General features: G+C 36.3%; 1 protein-coding gene across 2 annotated transcripts in view; it reads left to right on the forward strand.

Annotated features, from left to right (window-relative positions):
* Nucleotides 1-26,536, forward strand: part of CTNNBL1 (catenin beta like 1) — a 218,907-nt gene that overhangs the window by 149,871 nt on the left and 42,500 nt on the right. For both annotated transcript variants that reach the window (XM_051979353.1, XM_051979354.1), the window contains exons 12-13: nt 19,762-19,859; nt 21,281-21,361. In XM_051979353.1, the coding sequence (XP_051835313.1) occupies nt 19,762-19,859; nt 21,281-21,361 (179 nt within the window). The remainder of the gene's footprint in view (nt 1-19,761; nt 19,860-21,280; nt 21,362-26,536) is intronic.

Consider the following 26,536-nt stretch of genomic DNA (forward strand, 5'->3'; position numbering starts at 1 on the left):
ACTTTGCCCTCTGGTTCTAAGAGATCTGGACAGTTTTCGTACAGATTTTTTTTTTTTTTGGTGGGCAAAGCAGTTGGAGAAAAGTGACTTACCCAGGGTCACACAGCTGTTACGTATTAAGTGTCTGAGGTCAAATTTGAACTCATATCCTCCTTACTCTGCTGCACCATTTAGCTGCCATATTATGTCTAGGCTCTTTTTTGGGTTGGTGCTTAGCATTTGGATAGTTTAATGATTTTCTTTTTTTGAGGCTACTGGAATTAAGTGACTGGGCCAGGGTCACACAGCTAGTAAATGTCAAGTATTTGAGGATAAATTTGAACTCAGGTCCTGGTGACTCCAGACCAATGCTCTATCTGCTGTGCCACTTAGATGCCTCCTAGTCCAATGATTTCTTTAATTTTTTTCAGTTGTTTGATGTTGTTTTAGTATTTATTATTGTCTCATGGAATCATTGGCTTCTCTTTGGTTCATTCTAAATTTCAGGGAGTTTATGGCTTAGACAAAGTTGTGTACTTCTGCCAAGTTGTTGATTCCGTTTGTAGTTCTTTCTTTTATAGTCCTTATTTCTTTTCCAAATTTTTCCTATGGCACTCTCATTTTATTGATTAAAAACATTTTAAAATTTTTTCTTCTTCTATCTAGTTGAATTTGTGCCCTCTGTTTTTCTTTGACATTTTGATTATAAATGTTTTGAAGTCATTTTCTTCTTCTGGATTTTTGTTTTGAGCCTTCCTGTCACCATAACAGCTTTTAATGATGAGATTCTATTTTGTTCGTTCATTCTTTCATCCTGCTTCTTGATTTTACACTTGATGTGAGGAGTCAGGCTTTGTGCACTCCTGAAGGGAAGGTCTTGGCTGGTGCTATTGCTACTTTCCTAGGATATTGAGTGTTGTTTCGGTCTAGGATTCCAGGGACAACTCAGATTGGTGACTTTCAAGCTTCCAGTGCTCCCAAAGTAATGTGAGACATGTACTGGTTCCTTTGCTTACTCCTTACCTCCTCTAGTCTCTGCAAATTCCTTACTTTGATTTGGATCTGAGTAATAAAACCCAGTTGCTAGACTTGTCCACTACAGACAGTTGAGAAGCCCTGTTGGTTCAGATTGACAGAACTGCTTGCTTCACTTTGATGTGGGTTCCCTGCTCTAGTTATTCCTCTTTAGGGCTTAGACTTAAGCTCCTTAGAGAACAGGGGCTATGTTTTGCCTTTCTTTGTTCCCCCTTTGTTTAGCACAAAGACTGGCACATAGTTGGCACTTAATAAACACAGTTAATTGAATAGTTGATATGATCTTATATGTTGCTTTCAGCTATGTCTGTGAGTTAGATTTTAATTTAGAAAGCATGTAATAAACAGTTATTATATGCCAGACACTGTGCTGGACACTAAAGTATAAAGACTCAATCAAGAAATAGCCCTTACTTCAAGGAGATTTCACTGTTTTGAAATACATTTGAAGAGAGCACTGTCCTCTAAGGTAATCATTGAAACTGACACAGAAATTGGGCCTTGAATGAAGCTAGATATTCTGAGAAATGGAGGGAAGGAGAAAATCCATTCCAGTCACTGGCACAGTTATTATTTAGGTTCAGGGACAGAAGGCCAGGTTTAGAGAACAGTGATTGGATAGATCAGCTCAACTAGAACATAAAGTACATGAAGAGGATAATAATGTGAATTATGTTAGCAAAGGTCAGCTAAAGCCAGGCTCTAAAGAACTTTAGCCCTGCTGGAGATTTTGTATTGTATTGTAAAGTCAGTTGAGAGCAATTGAACATTCTTGAATTGTTAAAGGGAGGCTTTAACTATGTATCATCTTTTCTTTTTTTTTTTTTAAATAATAACTTTTTATTGACAGAACCCATGCCAGGGTAATTTTTTTTTTTTTTACAACATTATCTCTTGCACTCGCTTCTGTTCCGATTTTTCCCTTCCCTCCCTCCACCCCTTCCCCTAGATGGCAAGCAGTCCTATATATGTTAAATATGTTGCAGTATATCCTAAATACAATATATGTTTGCAGAACTGAACAGTTCTCTTGTTGCACAAGGAGAATTGGATTCAGAAGGTAAAAATAACCCGGAAAGAAAAACAAAAATGCAAATACTTTACATTCACTTCCCAGTGTTCTTTCTTTGGGTGTAGTTGCTTCTGTCCATCATTTATCAATTGAAATGGAGTTAGGTCTCTTTGTCAAAGAAATCCACTTCCATCAGAATACATCCTCATACAGTATTGTTGTTGAGGTGTATAAAGATTTCCTGGTTCTGCTCATTTCACTTAGCATCAGTTCATGTAAATCTCTCCAAGCCTCTCTGTATTCATCCTGCTGGTCATTTCTTACAGAACAATAATATTCCATAACATTCATATACCACAGTTTACCCAGCCATTCTCCAATTGATGGACATCCATTCAATTTCCAGCTTCTAGCCACTACAAATAGGGCTGCCACAAACATTTTGGCACATACAGGTCCCTTTCCCTTCTTTAGTATTTCTTTAGGATATAAGCCTAGAAGTAACACTGCTGGATCAAAGGGTATGCACAGTTTGATAACTTTTTGGGCATAATTCCAGATTGCTCTCCAGAATGGTTGGATTCGTTCACAACTCCACCAACAATGCATCAGTGTCCCAGTTTTCCCGCATCCCCTCCAACATTCATCATTATTTTTTCCTGTCATCTTAGCCAATCTGACAGGTGTGTAGTGGTATCTCAGAGTTGTCTTAATTTGCATTTCTCTGATCAATAGTGATTTGGAACACTCATATGAAACTCATATGAAAATATGAGTGGTAATAGTTTCAATTTCATTATCTGAAAATTGTCTGTTCATATCCTTTGACCATTTATTAATTGGAGAATGGCTTGATTTCTTATAAATTTGAGTCAGTTCTCTATATATTTTGGAAATGAGGCCTTTATCAGAACCTTTAACTGTGAAGATGTTTTTCCAGTTTGTTGCTTCTCTTCTAATCTTGTTTGCATTAGTTTTGTTTATACAAAGGCCTTTTAATTTGATGTAATCAAAATTTTCTATTTTGTGATCAGTAATGGTCTCTAGTTCATCTTTGGTCACAAATTTCTTTCTCCTCCATAAGTCTAAGAGAGAAACTATCCTATGTTCCTCTAATTTTTTTATAATCTCATTCTTTATGCCTAGATCATGGACCCATTTTGATCTTATCTTGGTATACAGTGTTAAGTGTGGGTCTATGCCTAATTTCTGCCATACTAATTTCCAGTTATCCCAGCAGTTTTTATCAAATAATGAATTCTTATCCCAAAAGTTAGGATCTTCTTTGGGTTTGTCAAACACTAGATTGCTATAGTTGACTATTCTGTCTTGTGGACCTAACCTATTCCACTGATCAACTAATCTATTTCTTAGCCAATACCAAATGGTTTTGGTGACTGCTGCTTTATAATATAATTTTAAATCAGGTACAGCTAGGCCACCTTCATTTGATTTTTTTTTTTATTAATTCCCTTGAGATTCTCGACTTTTTAATTGTTCCATATGAATTTTGTTGTTATTTTTTTAGATCATTAAAATATTTTCTTGGAAGTCTGATTGGTATAGCACTAAATAAATAGATTAGTTTAGGGAGTATTGTCATCTTTATTATATTTGCTTGGCCTATCCAAGAGCACTTAATATTTTTCCAATTATTTAAGTCTGACTTTATTTGTGTGGAAAGTTTTTTGTAATTTTGCTCATATAATTCCTGACTTTCCTTTGGTAGGTAGATTCCCAAATATTTTATGCTGTCAACAGTTATTTTGAATGGAATTTCTCTTTGTATCTCTTGCTGTTGGATTTTGTTGGTGATGTATAAAAATGCTGAGAATTTATGGGGATTTATTTTGTATCCTGCTACTTTGCTAAAGTTATGAATTATTTCTAATAGCTTTTTAGTAGAATCTCTGGGGTTCTCTAGGTATACCATCATATCATCTGCAAAGAGTGATAGTTTGGTTTCCTCATTGCCTACTCTAATTCCTTTAATCTCTTTCTCAACTCTTATTGCAGAGGCTAGTGTTTCTACTACAATATTGAATAATAATGGTGATAGTGGGCAACCTTGCTTCACTCCAGATCTTACTGGGAAAGGTTCTAGTTTTATGCTTACTGACGATTTTAAATATACGCTCCTGACTATTTTAAGGAAAAGTCCATTTATTCCTATACTCTCAAGAGTTTTTAATAGGAATGGATGTTGGATTTTATCAAATGCTTTTTCTGCATCTATTGAGATGATCATATGGTTTTTGTTAATTTGATTATTAATATGGCCAGTTATACTGATAGTTTTCCTAATATTGAACCAGCCCTGCATTCCTGGTATAAATCCTACTTGATCGTGGTGTATTATCCTGGGGATGATTTTCTGTAGTCTTTTTGCTAATATCTTATTTAAGATTTTAGCATCAATATTCATTAGGGAGATTGATCTATAATTTTCTTTCTCTGTTTTCAACCTACCTGGTTTAGATATCAGTACCATGTCTGTGTCATAAAAGGAGTTTGGTAGTACTCCTTCAATCCCTATTTTTTCAAATAGTTTATTTAGCATTGGAGGTAATTGTTCTTTAAATGTTTGGTAGAATTCACATGTAAATCCCATCTGGTCCTGGGGATTTTTTCTTAGGAAGTTGGTTAATAGCTTGTTCTATTTCTTTTTCTGAGATGGGACTGTTTAGGATATTTATTTTTTCCTCTGTTAGTTTGGGGAAGCTATATTTTTGGAGGTATTCTTCTGTTTCATTCAAGTTATCGAATTTATCGGCATAAAGTTGGGCAAAGTAACTCCTAATTATTGCTCCAATTTCCTCTTCATTGGTGGAAAGTTCTCCCTTTTCATTTTTAAGACTAACAATTTGATTTTCCTCTTTCCTTTTTTTAATCAGATTTACTAAGGCTTTGTCTATTTTGTTGGTTTTTTCATAGAACCAACTTTTAGTTTTATTAATTAATTCAATAGTTTTTTTACTTTCAATTTTATTGATCTCTCCTTTTATTTTTAGAATTTCAAGTTTAGTGTTTGGGGGTTTTAAATTTGTTCCTTTTCTAGCATTTTTAGTTGCAAGTCCAATTCATTGACCTTCTCTTTCTCTATTTTATGCAAATAGACTTCTAGAGATATGAAATTTCCCCTTATTACCGCTTTGGCTGCATTCCATACATTTTTGGTATGATGTCTCATTATTATCGTTTTCTTGGGTGAAGTTATTAGTTATATCTATGATTTGCTGTTTCACCCAATCATTCTTTAGTATGAGATTATTTAGTTTCCAATTATTTTTTGGTCTATTTTCCCCTGGCTTTTTGTTGAATGTAATTTTCAGTGCATCGTGGTCTGAAAAGGATGCATTTACTATTTCTGCCTTACTTTATTTGAGTTTGAGGTTTTTATGTCCTAATATATGGTCAATTTTTGTATAGGTTCCATGAACTGCTGAAAAGAAAGTGTATTCCTTTCTGTCTCCATTACGTTTTCTCCAGAGATCTATCATATCTATTTTTTCTAGTATTCTATTTACCTCTTTGACTTCTTTCTTATTTATTTTGTGGTTTGATTTATCTAATTCTGGGAGTGCAAGGTTAAGATCTCCCACTATTATAGTTTTGCTGTCTATTTCTTCTTGCAGCTCTCTTAATTTCTCTTTTAAGAATTTAGATGCTATACCACTTGGTGCATATATGTTTAATATTGATATTGCTTCATTATCTATGATATAGTGCCCTTCCTTATTTTTTTTAATTAGATCAATTTTTGCTTTAGCTTGATCTGAGATCAGGGTGGCTACCCCTGCTTTTTTGACTTCACCTGAAGCATAGTAGATTTTGCTCCAACCTTTTATCTTTAACCTGAATGTATCTCCCTGCTTCAGGTGTGTTTCCTGTAAACAACATATTGTAGGATTCTGGCTTTTAATCCATTCTGCTAACCGCTTCCTCTTTATGGAGGAGTTTACCCCGTTCACATTTATGGTTAAAATTACCAATTCTATATTACTTGTCATCTTGTTAATCCCTGTTTATGCTTTTCTCCCTTCTTTCCCCCTTACCCTCTTTCCCAGTATTAAGCTTGTGAGCACCACTTGCTTCTCACAGCCCTCCCTTTTTAGTATCACCCCCCCCTTAGAGTTACTCCCCCTATCTTACCCCTTTCCCTCCCAGTTACCATATTCCCTTCCGCTTAGCTTAGTACTTCCCTTTTCACTTTTCCCTTCTCACTTTTCAATGAGGTGGGAGAAGTTTCACCATAAATTGAATATGTCTAAAATTTTTCTCTTAAAGTCAATTCTGAAGGCAGTAAGATACCCACTATATTCATCCCCCTCCATTCTTTTTCTCAGAGAATAGGTTTCCTTTGCCTCTTCATGAGATGTAGTACCCCGACTTTACCGTTTTTCTGGTACAATGTCCTTTCCACATCTAGTTTCTAGAACAAGGTATACATTTATTCTTTATACATCTTTATAACAGAAATATAGTTCCCAAGATTTATTTTTACCTTTTTTAGGTTTCTCTTGAGTTCTGTATTTGTAGATCAAACTTTTTGGTTAAGTTCTGGTTTTTTCATCAAAAATAGGTGAAATTCGCTTACTTTGTTGAATGTCCATCTTCTTCCCTGGAAAAAGATGCTCATTCTGGCTGGGCAAGTTATTTTTGGTTGCATATCAAGTTCCTTAGCCTTTCGGAATATCATATTCCAGGCCCTTCGATCTTTTAATGTAGATGCTGCTAGATCCTGGGTGATCCTTATTGTGGCTCCTCTATATTTGAATTGGATTTTTCTAGCCGCTTGCAATATTTTTTTCTTCGCCTGAGGGTTCTGGCATTTGGCCACTATATTCCTTGGTGTTTTGATTTTAGGATCCCTTTCAGTAAGTGATCGATGAATTCTTTCAATGTTTATTTTACCCTCTGTTTCTATGACTTCTGGGCAGTTCTCTTTGATAATTTCCTGGAAAATAGTGTCCAGGCTCTTTTTTTCATCATACTTTTCTGGGAGTCCAATGATTCTCAGATTGTCTCTCCTGGATCTGTTTTCCAGGTATGTTATTTTCCCCAGAAGGTATTTCACATTCTTTTCCATTGTTTGATTTTTTTGGATTTGCTTGACTGATTCTTCTTGTTTCCTCGAGTCATTCAATTCCATTTGTTCGATTCTGATTTTCAATGAAGTATTTTCTTCACTCACTTTTTAAATATCGTTTTCTAATTGTCCAATTGAGTTCTTTTAGTCTATGGAATTTTTTTTTCATTTCACCACTTTTATTTTTTAGAGAGCTGTTTTCTGTTTCCAGTTCACTAATCCTATTTTTCAAGGATTTTATGTCTTTATCCACTCTTTCTTTAAATGAGTGGGATGACTTCTCCAGACTCTCTTGCCAAGCCTCCCTCTCCTTTTCCCATTTTTCTTCTAGCTCCCTTGTGAGAGCCTTTTTAATTTCTTCTATGAGATTCATCTGTGTTGAGGAACAGATGATCTCCTCCTTTGGGGATTCGCTTGGGGAGAGTCTGTTTTTAGTCTCTCAAGGTTTAGAGTCTGCTCTCTATCTGTATAGAAGCTGTCAGGGTTAAGGTCCTTTTCAATTTTTTGCTCATTTTGTCAGAGAAGAATCAAAGACAAACTAGCAAAGAAAAAAAAGAAAAAAAACCCTAAATGGAGTCTGCTTTTTTGGGGGGAGGGACTGGGTGGTGTTACCGAGCTTCCTCTACAGACTGTGGGGGGCAGCAATGAGGCACTAACAGGATTGTGCTGCGCCTGCACCCTGAGACTCTGAGAGCGTGCTGAGACACTGTGGGGGAGGGGTGGCAGGTCCTGAGAGACTCCAGCTGTTTGGGGTTGTATTCTTCACTCCTTCCCCCCCCCCAGGTGTTTTTAGCTTCTCTGATGGGCTGCTGACTTGCTGCCAGAGCAAAGTATCCAATCCTGTAACAAACACTCCCACACACACACCCCGCCCCCCGCCCCCCCCCCCCCCCCCCCCCCTGCAGAGACAGCTAAGATCACACCTCATCCCCTTCTGGTCTGCTCGGCTGTGAGCTGCTTCCCGTGCTCTCCCTGCTACTGCCTGCCCTCAGCCTGGGCCTGATCTAAAACTGTCCCGCCCTCCAGCAAAAATAGACCTTTCCTGGCAAATTTCAAGGATGTCTTCTCTTGGTAACTATTTGTGGGTTTGCTTTTTTTTTTTTTTCAATCAAGCATTAATTCAGAGGCTTGTAATGAAATGGATTCTGAGAGAAAACACGGAGCTTACACAGCTGTGTGTCTCCTCTCTGCCATCTTGGCCGGAAGTTCCCCTATGTATCATCTTTATAAACAAAACAAAACACTTTTCTACCATTTAAAATTTTGTAGACATGGTATGAAAAGAGTTCTAGATTTATAGTTAGAGGACCTGAGTTTGAATTCTGTCTCTTCTATTTAATAGAGTATCAATTTTCTCATTTATAAAATGCAAGATTTGGACTAGATGAAAGATGTGGTTATTGTATAGAACTAGCCTCAAAGGCAGGAGTGTTTGGGTTTAACTCCAACATGTCCTGGCTTTGTTATCTTGGGCAGGTCCCTTAACTTCTTAGCAAAATATTGTAGGCAACTCTTTAAGTTGCCAAGAAAGTGTGAATTGTCTTATGGGAGGAATTTTCTCATCAGAGTCTCTCTATCTAAGAGAAACCACACATTCAGATCCAATCCCCATTTTTTGAATTAGATGAACTAGATAAAGACCTTTTGGGCTCTAAATTTTATGTCCCTAATAATCCTTTACAGGCTAATCATGTTTTATAAGTTCTTTTGTGTAAATAAAAACAAATAAGTAGATAATCATATGACCTGGGTTCTAGTCTTGCTTCTGTCACTGACAGTATGACTGCATGCATTATTTACTCTTTGTTTCTGAACCTTTAAAAAATGAGGATACGGGCCCAGTCAGCCTCAAAGGATGTATATGAAAACAAAACTAAATAATATATAATAACAAATGGGAAAGCTCCAGCAGCATCTTATATTGTTGATTCTTTGATACTCTCTTCCACAGATTTTCATTACTTTATACCCACTTGTTTCTCTTGCATTGTCTCTTTTGCATTTTTCCTCACTTTAGCCTCACTTTCCCTTCTGCTCTTTATTGTCACTTGCTGACCTGATCTATTTAGTTGGCTTCATTGTATCCCTCACCTTGATTCAATTCAACACATATCTATTAAGCATATTTCTGTGTAAGACACTGAAGGTAGAAAATAAATAGTTTCTGCCATAAAAGATTTTACATTTTACTGGAATGACTCCTAAATTTCTATTTCTAGTCCAATTTTCTTGAGCTATAGATCAGCTTTTCCAGATCTCTGCTGGGCTTTTCTACCTATGTGTTCTATCCACATATCAAACTCAGCATATTTAAAACAAATCTCTTCCCCCCCCCCCCAAACCTGTTCTTTTTCACATTTTTCCTCTTTTTCTTGATGGTACGCAGTAGTCATTCAAGTGTGAATAATTTTTTACTTCTCTCTCTTTCGCACTTAATCAGTTACCAAATCCTATCGATTCTACTTTTGTAATACCTTTTACATACATCTTATCTTTACTATTCTCATTGCTCTGACCCTAATTCAGGTTCTGATTTCCTCTCATTTAGATTATTATATTAGCTTTCTATCAGTCTTTTCACATTCCCATAATCCATCCTGTATAACACTGTCCTTTTAATCTTCCTAATATGTATTTATCATATTACTTTATTACCCAAATCTTTTTAGTAATTCCTCATCGTCTAGCTAAGTCTCACTCACATACTAGCACCAGTCAACTTTCCAGACCTTATTTCGTGGACTTCATGTACTGGTCAGATTTGACTATTCATTTTTACCTGGGATTGCTCATTCCTTAAACCTCTTCATTTAGAAATCCTTCCTTTCTTTCAAGGTCTACTTCAGATACTGTCTCCTCCATGAAACCTTCCTTATACCTTATCCCTGGCAAAAGATGTTCTCTCCTCTTTTTAACTCTCAAAGCAATAGTTTTTGTAAGAATTCTTTATATGTGTTGTAGTTCCCCTACTAGACCATGAGCTCCTTGAAAGTAAGGACTAGTTTCTAGTTACTTTTCTACTTCCTTTAACTATGTAGTAAATAGTTTATAAATTTTTGTTAAATTGATTTTAATTTGAAAAATGGCAAAAGCACAATGTGCAGATGGTGTCATTGTGCTATGGACATGTTTCAATATATGGGTTATCAGAATCCTAGTGTACTGTTATAAATAGAGCACAACTGTATAGTACCTGCTTCATAAGATGGTTGCAAAAATACCAAAAAAAAAAAGTAATGGAAAGTGCTTTGAAGAGTAAAATTGTTGTTGATTTGAGATCTATTTTCTTAAAAGAACTTTGCAGTTTTCCAAGTTCCTCTTGTGCTCTGCAAGGCATACCAAACACAGTGGAGCCTGTTGAAATGAATTTCTATTAAAGGAATTCCCAGGACACCTGGAAATGATGTTCTATAGGAAACTAACCTATGAACCAACCACATTGTGTCATAAAACTGTCCTCTTCGATGAGTTTTTACTAAAGAAATAAATCTGACAAAAGTCAAAAAACCCTTTTCCATGTTTTCTGACACTTGTTCTTCATAGCCCCCCAGAGTATTGCTTAGGTGCATGCTTCCAATAGTTTAATGCTGAAGTCAAAGATGATATAACCTCTCATTTTCCTTTCCTCCCTTCATCCTTTAATCTCAGAGATCTTCAAAGGTTAATTTTTGCCATTGCCCAGAGGCAGGTCTGGCATATAATTGTGATCATGTATGATGTGGCATGTGTATGCATGTGTATTACATATTGTGTATGTAAGAGTATTTGTATGTGAGAGACAACAGATATATATGGATAGTAGATCAAGGAGATCTGGGTTCAAGTTCTGCTTATAGGATATAGCTGCTATGTGACTCAGGGCAAATTGTTTAACTTCTCAGAGCTCTAACCTTTTAAGTTGCAGAACAAGTGTTTATCTGCATTGAGAGAAATCTTTATAGTGATAAAAATCACAGGTACAAATAGAAACAAAATACATACACATAGTTTAATCCAATAGTTTAATGCTGAAGTCAAAGATGATATAACCTCTCATTTTCCTTTCTTCCCTTCATCCTTTAATCTCAGAGATCTTCAAAGGTTAATTTTTGCCATTGCCCAGAGGCAGGTTTTAAAATATAAGTAATCTCTTTAGTTTGAGTTAGACATATTCATTCATATACAACGCTGATGAGGTACTATTAGTTCTTCCTTTTTTTCCCTTCTTCCACGTTGAAGAGGGAGAAGTTCCCTAAGCTCCTGTTTTGAAAAAACACATTTTCTGATATAGATTTTCAGATTTTTCCCACAAGTGGGACCTTAGTTCCCAGGATACCTTATAAATCCATAATGGAACCCAAAGTATTATGGTAAAGAAAGAAAAAAACCCTCTTAGTCAGTGTCAGTAGACAGAGCAGATCAAAGGTGCATAGCACAGAGCCTTGGGTATTTATTGTAGGTGCAAGAGTTTGTTGACTAGAAGAGAGAAGATACTTTTAAAATCTCTGTGGGTTAAAACTTCCATTTAAGATTGATGCCTCATAGTAGTGATCTTTGATACTATGCCAGCTTTTATTTAGTAAGCCTTAACAAGATAGTGTTTTGTGATATTTGTCATCTGAAAACCAGCTTAGCTCATTGTGCTAAATGTCTTTGGTTGACTAACACCAAAGGAATTTTTTTTTGAAAATATCAACTCTCAAGAGATTAGAAGGGGTTGTAATCTTAATGTCTTTGGAAGTCACAAATCATTTATTGGAAATATGTGATTTAAATAGCTTTTTATGAGTTAATGTGAAACCTAATTAATATTTATAATGTAAGAACATGCATCTGATTTCCAAAGAAACTTTTGAAACATAACCTGTTGACTACTCTCTATAGACCCAAGATCCCAAATTGATAAAATGGCTAGGTAGAGAACTGACTCTCAGATTCACATGCTTGTTTGATTTATTGAAAAGGGAACAATTGTACTACTTGTTGAAGGATCATTAACTTTTTCAGGTTACTTAGGAGTCATTTAGAATCCTCAGAGAATATACAAAGATACTGTATTAGTTCAAGGATTTGGTGGGTATTTTCAGTGTGAATGCTTTTTCTCCAGATGTGGATCATAAGTTCACTCCAATCCTTAATTAAGAAGGTGTTTGGGAATTGCTTGGTTTAAGAAAACAAAACAAAACAAACCATTGCTTAGTAGCCAGCCCTTTGATGATAATTATCTTCGAGCTTAGAGGACAGTCCTCAGAGAACATTTGCACAGCTCATCTATGACTGGGCTGGACTTTGAAGCTTCTTTAACTTAACAGTTTCTACCATAATTTGGGCTATTGTGATAAAAGGTTCAAATCCAGGGTCTATCTCAGTGACATGGTTAGACATCAGAAGAATTTAGTAAAGTAGCCTTTATGCGATATAAAAGTGCACACACGTGTATGTGTGCACATAATTGTGATCATGTATGATGTGGCATGTGTATGCATGTGTATTACATATTGTGTATGTAAGAGTATTTGTATGTGAGAGACAACAGATATATATGGATAGTAGATCAAGGAGATCTGGGTTCAAGTTCTGCTTATAGGATATAGCTGCTATGTGACTCAGGGCAAATTGTTTAACTTCTCAGAGCTCTAAGCAACTCTCTAACAACCTTTTAAGTTGCAGAACAAGTGTTTATCTGCATTGAGAGAAATCTTTATAGTGATAAAAATCACAGGTACAAATAGAAACAAAATACATACACATGTTCATTCTCTCCCTCTCTCCCTCTTTTTCTCCCCTCCTCCCTCCTATTACTGTCTGTCTTTCTCGCCTTCCTTTCCTCCCTTTAGGACAATGTTGGTTTTGACTCACATCAGTATTCACCCAGAGTTCCAGCACTCACATGTGTGACTCTGCCTGGGTTGCTGCATCCCCTGCTAGGCAGATGTCCATTATAATGAAATGTAAAAAAGGGAAAAAAATAATAAAAAAGGCAGAGGAGTGTAATGTTATGACTTGATTTGACAGGACCTCCTGCTGCTACAGCTGCCAGTGCCAGGCATGGAACAGATTAATCTGTATTCCAACACGCCACTGCTGAAGTCAAGATCGATCTAATTAGGGTATTTTAAACACCCTGTTTGCATCCAAAATCTTCCCAGAAACTAGGATGTCTGTCCATCTGGGGAAGCAGTGGGGGAGACAGCAAGATTCAGAAATAATACAAAAATCACTTAAATTTGGGGATTGAAAGATATTGGCACAAGAGCTTTATGAGTGTTTCTTAGAACAAAACAGCTAATGGCTTGAATGTTCACTGGAAACAAAGGCAGTTTTGCAGCATTACTTTGGATTTTAAAGTGGATACAGTCTAGCTTGCCAAAATGATGAAATTGATTGCTTGTGAAGATTGGACCTTTTGTTTGACCCTATTTGTGTCGCACAAATATCCTTCACCTTGTCCATCCAAGCTTCTGGAGGCAGGAAAGTCCAGTATGTAAAGCCAGAGGAGGAAAGAGTGAGCTACTCTCTGCTTTAATATCTTTTGTGGATATACCACCTTCACAAAGCAATGAGGCAAGTTCTCAAGAAACCAGCTAGTTGTTTTGGGGGCACAGGACTTAGGGATTCCTTCCCTTCTGTCCTCGTGGAGAAGTACAGATCACCCCATAATCATTAGACAATGCCAACTTACTCAGCTCTGTTAACTGGAGGTCCTTTCCTTTTGTCAGGATGCTTGTGCAGTTTCTACTACAATTCCTTCCCTAGTTGTTCAGCTTTCACATTAGATAGTGACTTCTTTGGAAATTCATTCAGGGATATAAACTAGTGGAGCAACAACACTCTTCATAGTATAGAATGGGTGATGTTGGTATGTTGTGGTGAGGAAAATGTGGTAAGGATTTAGATAATAAGTCAGAAAGGGAAAGAAGGTGGTCTTTTCGGAAGATTGTGTTGTTTTCTCAGATACATGTAAGCATGCATACATCCTTTCAACAAGCACTTATTAAATGGTTCTCATATACTAGACATATCTGGCATTCTAGATGCAAGGACAATGACTTTCTTCTGTTGAAAGTAGATGAGAAGGCAATACACACATACACATAGTATAATATATAGTATAATATAAGGTAGGGCAAAGGAGAGATTCAGAAAAAATATTCAAGGAGAAATTTCAGTTGGTGAGAAAAGAGAAGGCTTCATAGAGGAGGTGGCACCTAAGCACAGAGGGTGGTTAATGTTCGTTGAATTAAGAAGCTGTTGTTTTACTGCAGTGTAGTTTATTAGAAAGAACATTAGGGAGTTTATTGAAAGGTGACATTGTGTCCAAACAGTGTATTTTTAGAAAAACATTAGACTCAGAGGAAGAACAGGATTGGAATCTTCACTTTACTACTTAGTAGTTGACAGACTATAGCAAGTTAATCTCTTAGAAGTTTTTTGTGTCCTGGATCCCTTTGACTGGTGAAACCAGCTTTTCTCATTCCTGTTTTTAAATGCATAAAATAAAATACAAACAGTTACAAAGGAAACATTATATTGAAATAGTTGCCAGGATTTTTTTTTTTTTTTTGAGTTCATAAAAACTAGTGACTTAGTGCTGCTTTCTTCCCATCTGAAAAATGAGACTAATAATACTTATTCTATCTCATAAGGCTGTTGTGAAGTACTTTGAAAAACCTTATAGTGCTATAGAAATGTGAATTGTTTGGGGCCCTGTTAATAGTTCCAGCCTTTATTCCATGGATTTTACATTTTTTAGGATTGCGTATGAGAGCCATACCTCAAGAATCAGCTATATCTGCCATATTTCCTGGATAATGATGTGAGGTTATTCTGATTCTATTATTGACAAGGTAGTATAAACTGTCTGAAGTTCAAGATGCTTTTCTCTTTCTGTACTGATCATAAAGTTCAACTTCTGTTTTGTTGAAGGATCAAAGAGCAGGTGATTACCATGGTCAAATACATTTATTTTTATTAAACAGTAGGGCTATTTCCATGTAAATCTGCAATGACCCTCTGGCTGCTAGTGAATTGCCACCCTCTCCCCTCCCGCCCTCTCTCCCCGCACCAAGGCTGGCTGATATGACTATGGTATTACTTGGTTGTAATGACTGTCACAGAGACCCTTTATTTTAATTTATTAAGGGATTAAAGAGTAAGAATGGAATTGGTCGTGCTCTATCTTAGGGTAACAACAAATCCTCTGAGATAAAGTTAGGCCACCAGCTGAGAATATCCACAGTCTGAGCACCACTTTTTATCTGTAGGGGCCATTTAGAATACCACAGTCAGGTTTAAATGAGCATAGCAACTTTGCATAATAGGGTTATTTAATAAAAAACAAATCAAATATTTGAGAAATGACAGTGAATGCCGTAGATATTTCACATATCTATATGTGAAGATACTTTGATTTTACAGAAAATGGGGTTATTTTCTCTACTGCTGGCATTTATGGAACAGAGATGCCAAGAGATAGCTGAGTAATAACACTCTTTGATATTTAAAAACAACAACAAAAACCGTAAGTCTTACTGAGTAGTGGGGAAAAGTAATATTGATCCAGCCATTCCCCTTACTTGCCCCTCAGACAGCATGCCTTTGTTAAGAGGTCTGCCAAAGTTTGGAAATACTCTCTGTGACCACAAAAAGGAGAACAGAGCTAACTGAGGATAAGTACCAGGTCCCTTTAAAGCTTTTTGTCTTTGTCAATAGCTGATACATAGGAGGTGCTTATCGTTTGTTGACTATATCTGTCCTGTGGATTTCTTAGTGCTGAGCTTCTTCTACCCATGGAACTGACACCCTATATCTGAAATAAACCTGAAAGAGAAGTCCTTTTCAAAGCTTAAGTATTCATTAATCCTCTTTTGAGGGGAATATGATCAGGCTGCTGTTTTATACAACTTAGAGCAATTACAGTCTGAAATAGCCAGTGATCTGACAGCTAAGTTGGGCATGGCAGGGCTTTGCACTGGCACAGTGAAAATCATCTGGCATTCTGTATCTCTAGTGAGGTACTGGTGACTGGCAAGTATAGATCTGATTTCACTTCCCTGAAACCATGTTAATTTCTTAACATTGACTGTTATTTAATGGAAAGGAAGGGAATTATTTGTATATATACTGTCACTGTCTTAGAGGTTGCTATGCAAGTTGTATCCACCCAGTCTGCATTGACGCATCCTAGCCATCCTTCACCCCCATTTTATCCTGTCGAAATGACAGAGCAGCTGAATAGTGTTGGCCACCAGATAAACCTGTTATCTCCCCTGCTCTTTCTGCCAGTAGCTCTCCCCATCTCCTTGGTGCATGAAAAATTGACACCACCTTGGGCTGAAATCTGTTCCTGAGGAAGCTACATTTATTAGTAGCTAATGAAACTCTGTGTGTGTGTGTGTGTGTGTGTGTGTGTGTGTGTGTGTGTGTGTGTGAGAGAGAGAGAGAGAGAGAGAGAGAGACAGAAAAAAGGCGGAGGGGGGGGGGAAGACGGAGGGAGAGAGAAGGAAAAAGAGATTTGAATGGTTAGAATAGATGTTTGGCAGACAGGAGTAACATCCCTGGTAGGATATATGGCAGATTCATAAGTAACTTCAGCATACTGTAAATTGACATCCTGTTCTCCACTTAAAGTCCAAAATAAATAGGTAAATGTCATTTGTTCTTAGTACACTACTGCAATTGATCAAGGTATTTCATGCCTGAGGCCAGGAAGAACCAAGAAAGCACATGCTAATCTAGTTTGATGTCAAAAAAGATGATTCTTCTATATATTACATTTTTCTTGGTGACAGTAACAATTTCTGACACTCTTTCTCCTTTGTCCTGCTTCCCCCACTCCTTGGTAAAGTATAAGAGCAGAGCTTTATTGCAATTCTTTGTTATCAATCTTAATCAACAAGATTAGTGGAAAGAAAGCATTGCAAAGTTGCAATGCAGTGTCTTTTGAGCTGCCTGGAACCCAGAGTCTTTTCCTAATTTGGAAAATATGATTCTAAAAAAGGGGAAGACTAATAAACAGTTTTCATATGACTTTTTTTCTTTACAGCTTCATTTAAAACTTATTTTTTAATAAAAATGCACATTTATTCCATATCTATTTTGGGTATGTTCTTCTTCCATTTTCAGACTTTGTAAAATTGTATTTTGTTTTTTCCCTAGCTTTAACAGTTTCACAGGATCTTAAATTTAGTGCTGGAAAAAACCTCTGAGCATCTAATCCAATTTTTAAATTTTATCCCTAAGAAAATTGACATGATAGGAAAAGCAGTGGTCTTGCTCAGGATTTACCTATGTAGTAAATAGAAAAGCTAGGATTTTGAACCCAAGTCCTTTGATTCTATATATAAAGAAAATTCTTTCTGCTGTGCCACCTACTTCATGTTTAATAAATTGATTATCTGATTTTAAATGGGAATAGCAAGGCAAATCCAAGATTTAAAAAAACTAGATATGCATGTAATATGAAGTAGCTCACATGTGTCCTTGTGTATTTTTCTAGTATTTAAATGAAAAACATTGGTTTCCATATGATACCTGGGGTTTATACCTAAATTATTTCCTTAGAAGTCTGTCTTGGAATATAACATATGCAGCAAAAAATGTCACACTTTCTCTGTTCTGTCCTGCTGGAGAAAACTAGTTGGTTAGCACCTAAGCCTTTTTTGTCAAAGTGTAAATACTATACAGATGTCCAGTCCAAATACAGAAAATCATTCTGAACCATTCACACCCTACTGACATGTCCACACCCTTGGTAAGAAAGGCAACTGTGACCTTGCCTGCTTTTATAATAAACATAATTATAATATCCAAGAGAATATCTTTGTAAGACATTCTAATGTGGTATCTTGGCTTTAAATTTTCCAGAGAAGAGGAAAAGTAGAGCAAACTGGTGGATGAATCAGGAAATTATTTTGGTTTTTATCTTATTTAAAGTTAGAACTAACCATCTTAATGGTTCTTAATCATATGTACGCAGGACTAATCAATCCATTTATGCATAGGCACATCCTTGTTAGGAAAAATTTATGAAGATTGTGGTGGAAGGAGCCATAGATATTCAGAAAATCTGGGTTTGAATTATGGCTTAGCAGCTCATAGTAAACTTGATCAAGTTCCTTTTTCTTTGTAGTCTTCTATTACCCCATCTCTAAACTGTAGAGTTTGGACTAATGACTTCTAAGTCCCTTCCCAGCTCTATGATTTTATACCTATCTACTGGTAATAGATCTGTTTCTGGAGCACACTCCTCAGAACTTTGCAAATTTTCTATGCCTACCAAATGAAACCATATAGTTTTCAAAAATGGATTGGGTGCTTTGCCTAGGAATGTTGTGTATGTTCATTTTCCATTTGCCAAATGAGGTTATGCTAAAGTGAGAAAAAATAAGCCATTTAGAGAAAAGAGCCTGCCTAATTGTTATTTCCTTAGCACTGTTGAATGAATGACTATAAAGGAAATCAAAGGTGACATTGGAATATAGAAGATGTTGTTAGGTAATGTATTTAATGTGCTTGTTTTAAAATAAACTTTGCTCTAATTTTTCACCATTAGCAGGATTCTGCTACTTCTTTTACATGATTCTTTTTGATTCTTTCAAAAGAGAAAAAAAAAAGTAACAGATAGCATTTATATAGTGCTTCAACCCATGGGAAATGAATGCTTTTATTATCTTTATTTTATAGATGAGAAAATTAAGACCCAAAGATTAAATGACATGACTAGGATCTCAAAACTAATAAATATCTCAGGCAGGATTCAAACTCAGATCTTTATGACTCCAAATCTAGCACTTTATACACTGTATTATCTAGCTGCTCTAAAATAAAATATAATCACTCATTCCTAAAGCCCATTTGGCATGATGCATTAGTGAGGCAACTTAGCAGAAATGGAGAGCTAGCTTCAGTGCCAAGAAGAGATAGGTTCATCTTTTGCTTCTGACACATACTTTTGTGTGTGTGTGTGTGTGTGTGTGTGTGTGTGTGTGTGTGTTCTGGACAAGTCATTTAATCTCTCAATGATGTAAGCAGTTCTCTAAGATTATAAATTGCAGGAAAGGTGTTGATCTGGTTTGATAAAGGAAATTTTCTTATCAAGTGTCCTCTACTAGAAATCGTGATCTAATCCCTATTCCTGTGATTTTGAAGGTTATAAATGGTTCAAATGCTTTCAGAGTTGAAATTGGGATTATAGCTGTATATGAATAATCATTTTAACTTGTGGAGATGGTGTCCTCTCATATTTCTTTTTCAATTTTTGAATATTTACCTAAAAAAGTTATAAGATGAATTGAGAATTTGGTAGAATCAATCTTATTTATTCATTATTTTCATATTTAATGGATAGAATTAATAGTCTGTTCACAGATCATTTCTGTAAATAAGGATTTTATTTGAAGTTATGCTGTAGGATAATTGACTATCAATTAACATGAGGCAGAATTGATTCTGAAGAATTTTGATTCTGAAGGTGTCCTTGAAGAGAGCATTCTTTTAGAATTAATATTGTTCACTTAATAAAGTTTCTTGATTTACAGCTGATACAATTTGGGTTCTTATTTAGAAGGCCCCTTGGTTTTACTTTGGTAGGATTAGACCAAAACTAATGGAAGTAATAATCTGACCACTGACATCGACATGTTCTCCTTCTCCCTTCTCAACCCAGAACATGTCTGTTCAATCCTGGCCTCCCTCCTGAGGAATCTGAGAGGGCAGCAACGAACTCGACTGCTGAACAAATTCACAGAAAATGATAGTGAAAAGGTGAGTACTCCAGGATTTTTGGACTATTATAGGACAGGTGGCCAGCATGGTACCCAGAATGGAATTGAATCCTTTAGTGAAGAAGAAGATGCTCAACAGAGTTGCTGGCCATAGATTGTTGAGATCTTGAAATTCTATAAGCCATTCATTCCTTATGATGGAGTTAAAAGATCTTGTGGGAATAACATATTGGAACCTTGGGAGGGGAGAGTAGTCAGGACTAGAGAGGATAACCAGGACAAGGGAGCAGAACCCTTGATGAAAATATATATCATCAACTATTTCATAATTTTGCCAACCACTTGGCATTTCTATCTGAAAAGCAGAGTAAGAGAATTATGTAGACTAGGCAGAAGTAGCCTTCAGCCATAGTTGCTGTGTGTATCACTCAGGGTCAGAGCACCCCAGTTTAGCCTCTTGGGATTGTATTTTCTGCCTATGTTGTAGCAAAATACACAGTTAATGTCTTTTGTCCCTATTTTACAGAAAGATAGGAGGCCCTCTCTTTTGACCCATATTTTTCCATACCTTACAGATGGGTTATACCTTTAAACAACTATAGGTTCCCAGGTGCTGTGTGTAGGTGTTTTAAAAACCACAACTGAGGTTAGTCTTATTCAGTCAACTATTGCGTAAATACCAGGGCAGCCAAGAAGCTGATGATACTAACCTAAAAAGCAGACAGGTCAGTATTCTGGGCATACTTCAAAATGATTTTTCAATCACTTAGATGTCTTAGAGAAAATGAACATTTTTTTTCTTTTTCAAACCTATAGAGGATTTTTTAGGGCCAAGTTTGAAGCATTGTTTTTCCCAAGTTTGAAACTGATGTCTGAGTTATTGCTGAACAAAAGTTGGGATTCTTTTTTAAGCTGGTGAAGGATCTTTCGGCTCTTCTCCTATGATTCAAAAATCAATGAAATTTTCTCATACCTCTAAAAAAGCAAGATCAGCTTTGGGGCAAATCTCAGATATGAAAGGTTTCAATTTGAAAGGATAAACTTCTGGAAAGTTCTAAGTGAAAACCAAGTATATGACTTGGTTTGACTCTTCTTTCCAGGGAGAGGCAAGGGGTTTTTTTGGTTTGTTTGTTTTTGTTTTTTAATACTTGAAATCCTGGTGGGTCTCTGAAGACTGTAATGCATCAATCACATCTTATTGGAAACAAGATGAAAGTTTCTTAAATTTCAAGCCTAAATGCTCACTTTGTTGTTCATTATCTGTTTTCTTTAATTTTTCCCTAAGCTGTTCCTAAGCAGAGAATTTCTTGGATGTGAGACGTTGAGGTGTGTTGGTTCCCTTTGTGAGAAGTGGCCTTCTGGGGTACAAGAAATGGCCATAGATGAATAGGAAATGAATTGCTTCCTTTTCTTGGTATTTTCTTTCTCTCTAATGGCTCTGTATCTTTCTTTTTCTCATAGGTTGACAGACTAATGGAGTTGCATTTTAAATATCTGGATGCAATGCAGGTGGCTGACAAGAAAATCGAAGGAGAAAAACATGTAAGCATCTTTTACTGACTTTTTATAGCCACCGACTCTGTTTTCTCTATACTTTGGGACAGATAGGGGCACAGGTACTTTAGGTGCGAGATAAGAAACACTTAATAGATTTTTGTGGTTGTTATAACTGTTCTTCTGACAGGAATTTTAGTCCTTTGGGTGTAAGATTCTGTGTCATTGATCGGGGCCAGATGTCGAAACTATATGAATGTCAAAGATCCCTTGCTGATGACTTATCTTAGAGAAATCTGATCAAAATGTGGTGAAATGTAAGTCTCAAGTACCATTAGAGAGATAATGGTCAGTGTATTCACCATATTGGCTTCTTCTTGTTGTTCCTAAGATAAGTCTTCATTACTATTGTTATTCATTAAAACAGAATCATTTGATTGGGAAATTCTTTTTTGAATATTATTAATGAATCATAGAATTATAAAAAATATTGGAAGTACTCGAATGGATCTATGATTTCATCATTGTGGATGTTACTTTCACATGATGAAGACCACAGTGTATTTATGCTAATTGCCCCACAAGTTCATCACAAAGGATCCACCCAGTCTACTGAAAGGCTTCCCACTATTCTTATTTCTTAAGAATTACCAATAGAACATCCAGGCTGGATCTGGTTGTCCTTCACTCTAGCCACATAATCAGCCCACTTTCTTTTTGATCATATATTTCTTCCTCATCCTTTATTGTGCCTCTTCTTTGTAGTCATTATTTGTATATGTTGCAATTTACTTATATCCCCCCTCCATCTCTCTTCTGGAGCCATAGAAGAACTTAAACTTCATTTAGTTCATTCCTTCATTTGACATAGGAGGGATTGAATGAATCACAGAAGAAAAAGTGAGCTCAAGGCCACACAGTTTATATGGCTCATATTTGTTCACTTGCTGAAAGATATAGATTGTTTTGAGGACAGTAAGCTCTGTCTGATTGCCTTTCTTGCTATGTCTTCATAACTTGCAAATCTATATCTCATATATTTGTCTTATTATCTCCTTATTCATTACTGACTTCAGTCATTTTCTTATGTTTCTATAACTAGGGTTAGATTTTTTTTTTCCCAGCTCTTATGTTTCATGTATAATATGACTTCAAGAAATTCCTCATTCTAACCATTGGTTGTTTTTGAAACTGTTCCTTGTGTCTCATTCTCATAGCTGAATCATCCCATTCATCTTTTGCTGCTTCTTAAGTGTATGCTTCAAGCTTTTGTGTTTGAGCCTTTGAAGTTAGTCTTTTGACCTTTAGTTCTATGCAGAACTCTAAAGAGCTGTTATATATGCTTGGAGTATATGAGTATATGTGGCTAGCAGTAACTGGATAATCCTTCCAACAAGCCTGTACATACCTTCTTTCTCTGAGCCATTTTGTATGCCATACTTCATTAAACAGTCATTCATGGTTTAGCAACCATTTATTAAACACATACCATGTGCAAAGCACTGTGTAGATACTTGGGGATATAGGAAAATAATTAAGACATAGTCCCTGTCTTAATGGAGCTTATAGTCCATTGGGAAATATAATAACTATAGACTATAATAGCAAAATGGAGGTACAAATTGCTACACAGGTAGGTGATGAAGCATTTGTGGGAGACATACTGCTAACTCCGTTGTCTTTTTGTATCTCCTCCCATAATCTGCCTTGTGTCTTACAATGTTTGTATTTAGGTATACCTTTTTCATTATGAGTACAGTCATACTCATAGCAATTTATATTTTGTATCTTAAAATTATAGAATTACACAGTTGGAATGGACTCCTTAACCATCTTGGTAAACCTCTTTTGGAATGTATTTCAGATTTGAAGACCTTTTTAAAAAAAGAAGTCTAGAACTGAAGATAGTATTCCAGATGTCATTTGATTAGGGTGCAAAGTACATTGGAATTCTTACCTAAGTTGGTCTGAAACTAATATTAATGTATCTCAAGTTTAGATCAATTTGGAGGGTTTCTTTATCACTTTCTGACTCATTGTGCTTGCAGTTCAGTAATATCCCCAGTGGTTTGTTTGTTTGTTTGTTTTTCACATGCACTATTTTTAGACATAGCTTTTGATTCTGTATTTGTTCAATTGATTTTTTGAATCTGGATACAGGAGTTTACTTTTTATACTATTTAATTTCATCCTTTAAGTTTCAGTTCATTGTTCTGTTAAACTACTTTTTGTTCCTAATTCTAATCTTCCAAATAGCCCTGTAGGACTCATACCTAGTGATTCTTCAAATGTTTATTTATTCATTTTTAACTAACAGTGACTTTTTTCTTCTTTTTTTTTTTTAGTTATTAATTCATGTCTGTCAGTACTTGACATAGTGAGAACATGGATCCACCAAACACCATCATATATTATCTTGTGTTCATTCTTTTTTCTTTTGTCAGAATAGCCAACTCCTTTTCTTGTTATACAGAACTTTTGGCCTCCCAGTTGACTGTTTGTGGTATCATGGGATCCCACCTTCAAATTGGATGGCACATCTATTTTCTGTTCATTCTACATTCAGACTTCTTGTTGCTAAAAAGGTCTTCTACAAGAAAGTAATAGGAGAGAAAAAAGCCAATCTATTATAAATCATATAAACTCTATAGACTACTAAAATTGAACTTTAGGTACTGATCTATTCAGATGCTTTCCTTTAGTCTCATTTCTTATGTCATGGACAGATTCATTTTCATTTGTGGTTTTACTCATGGTCGTTATAGAGTTAATCTTTTCTTTTGGGTTTATGTCTTGATCATCATTACCTTTTGTTTACTCATAATTCCAGCCTTACTTCCTGAATTGGGGCTTTGTGGCAGAGCCAGGTTCTGCAACATTTCCAAAAGAAATGTTTGCCTTATTTAGACCCGATATGTGTTCTTCCCTCTGGACACTGAACATGATAATTCTTCATAGAGGTCATTGAGATGTACTTTCAGAATTCTTAAGGCCCAATCTCTTCTAGGATATTTTCTGATAGTTATCACTGTCCCCAACCTCCTAACTCCAAGTCTGAGCTTCGCTGTCTCTTAAACACTGTCTTTTATCTGTGCAGTATAGCTGCAGACCCTTTAAGTTTCTCTCATTCATGCCTGGTTTGGGCGTCTATCTGGCTTTCAGATATATAGTTGCAGGCTCCATATGTTGCTGTCTGTATCCCTGACCTAATGCCTACAGATTTCTAGTTGTCCTTTTGGTGCAGATCTGTGCAGATCTGGAAAAAGGCATTTGGAATTGTTTTACTTTGATTTCTCAATTATTAACTTTTTTTTTTTTTTGGATCCTTGCTGAAGTAGTTAGAGCTGATCATCCCACTGCCATTTATTCTACCATCTGAGTTGTAAATCTGACTCATTTCCTATCTCACTTTTATTACTGTGTGATATTTAATACATGATAAATACTTTAAGATTATTTAAAATTTGAAAGGATACATCCCATGTTTATTAAAAATTGTTGAATCATAACCTGTAAGTTTGCTTTCATTTCTGGCTACTTTATTTTGAGAGGGATATTGGCAAATCGGAATAAGTCCCAAGCAGGAAAACCAGAAAGATGAGACAGGAGGAAATGTCAGTCGAATAGGCCTCAAGGGGGCCTTTGTTAGTTCCTGCATGAGCAGCTAATTGCAAGAAAAAACCAAAGATGCTGTTGCCTATGCAATCAGGTGCAGGGAGTGTGAGTCCTGATAAAAAAGATTGTGAGGAGCTTGGGTTGTGCTACATCTTTCCAGAATTTTGTTTTGACAAGTTCTGACAAGTAGTTAGAGTAAACATCCCTGTCTTGCAAGGAGATAGCCCTTGCCTTACTCTATAAATACACCAACACTACTTCCTCTGACCAACCAGTTCTCTGATGCTGTTTGGTTCCATTCTGCTTTTGCAATAATAAAACCCTTTTTTTTTTTTTTTGAGAAACTCAATCCAAGTCTCTTAGTAATTCTTATCAACTAAATCTGCTTTGCCATTGCATTAGATGAGGCATAATTGAAAAAAAAAAATAGAGATGTTTTAGCCTGAAAAGGGGATTGGGAGTGGAGAGGGATTTATTTATTATCTTCAAATATCTAAAATTGTTATGAGAAAAAGGGATTATATTTTCAGTTATGCTTATTTATCTGTCTCATATGCTGGAGAGGATATTCTTTTTTGAAGCAGGAGGGTAGACTGTTAGCTCTCAGGTTCTCTGATTCTGTCATTAGAAACAAATTAAGTTGTTCATTGAATTATGCAAAGTTCTAGCACTAAGTCAAATGAGACTAGCATCATTGGCATTTTCTGTTGGATGAGGCCCTAGTTGGCTCCTAAATATTTTTTTTTTGTTCTCACTTTTTGAATTTCATTAAGAAAACAATGTGAGGGGCAGCTAAGTGGCTCAGTGGGTAGAGTGCTAGCCCTGAAGTCAGAAGGACCTGAGTTCAAATCAGATCTCAGACACTTAACACATGACCCTGGGCAAGTCACTTAACCTCAAAGTGGCCAGAAAAAAGAAAAGAAGACTGTGAACACTGTAAAATTCACTGATTGACAATTGATGACTGACTTCTAATCTTTCTCACCATCCTTTGGGAAGTCTACTACTTTGAAGGAGAGACATTTTTCAGATTAGTTAGCTAGCTCTGAACCCAGGGTTAAATTCTCATGCAATATTATCCCCAAATTAAAATCCAAGAGGTTTGAGTCCTGTTTCCAACTAGCACTTTCTTTGAGGTAAAGCTGGAACAGAGTTTTGAGGAGAGAACAAGTAAGCTGTTGGGAATCAGGAAGCAGCTTGCAGAACTGTTTGTAAGCTTGGCCTGCTTCCCACAAGATTATCTGTATCAGCATTGAAGAGGGTGTGAAATTGATTAGCACTGACGGGAAGTAATCACTACAGCCACTCTCCCCAGCATACAAGGAGCCCCTATATGCTATGGGCTCCAATGCCCCTGCCATTTTCCGGCAACATCTGTCTCTTTGATGCCAAGGCCATTTTGCTGGGCACTGGCAAACATTCCAAGACCATTAGTACTCAGCAGCTTCACTGCTGCTCAAAGAGACACATGGGTGAGGGATGAATTTGTGAGTCGAGTTCGCCGCCAGCATTCAGACTCCATATGGATGGCTGCTGCTTCACAAATGTAACATGGCTTAGAGCAAAACGGCTTTATCCTGCTGTTTTTGTCGCCACCTTACCCCCTTT

The sequence above is a fragment of the Antechinus flavipes genome, chromosome 2 (assembly GCF_016432865.1).
Source record: "Antechinus flavipes isolate AdamAnt ecotype Samford, QLD, Australia chromosome 2, AdamAnt_v2, whole genome shotgun sequence".
In the NCBI taxonomy this organism is placed as follows: domain Eukaryota; kingdom Metazoa; phylum Chordata; class Mammalia; order Dasyuromorphia; family Dasyuridae; genus Antechinus; species Antechinus flavipes.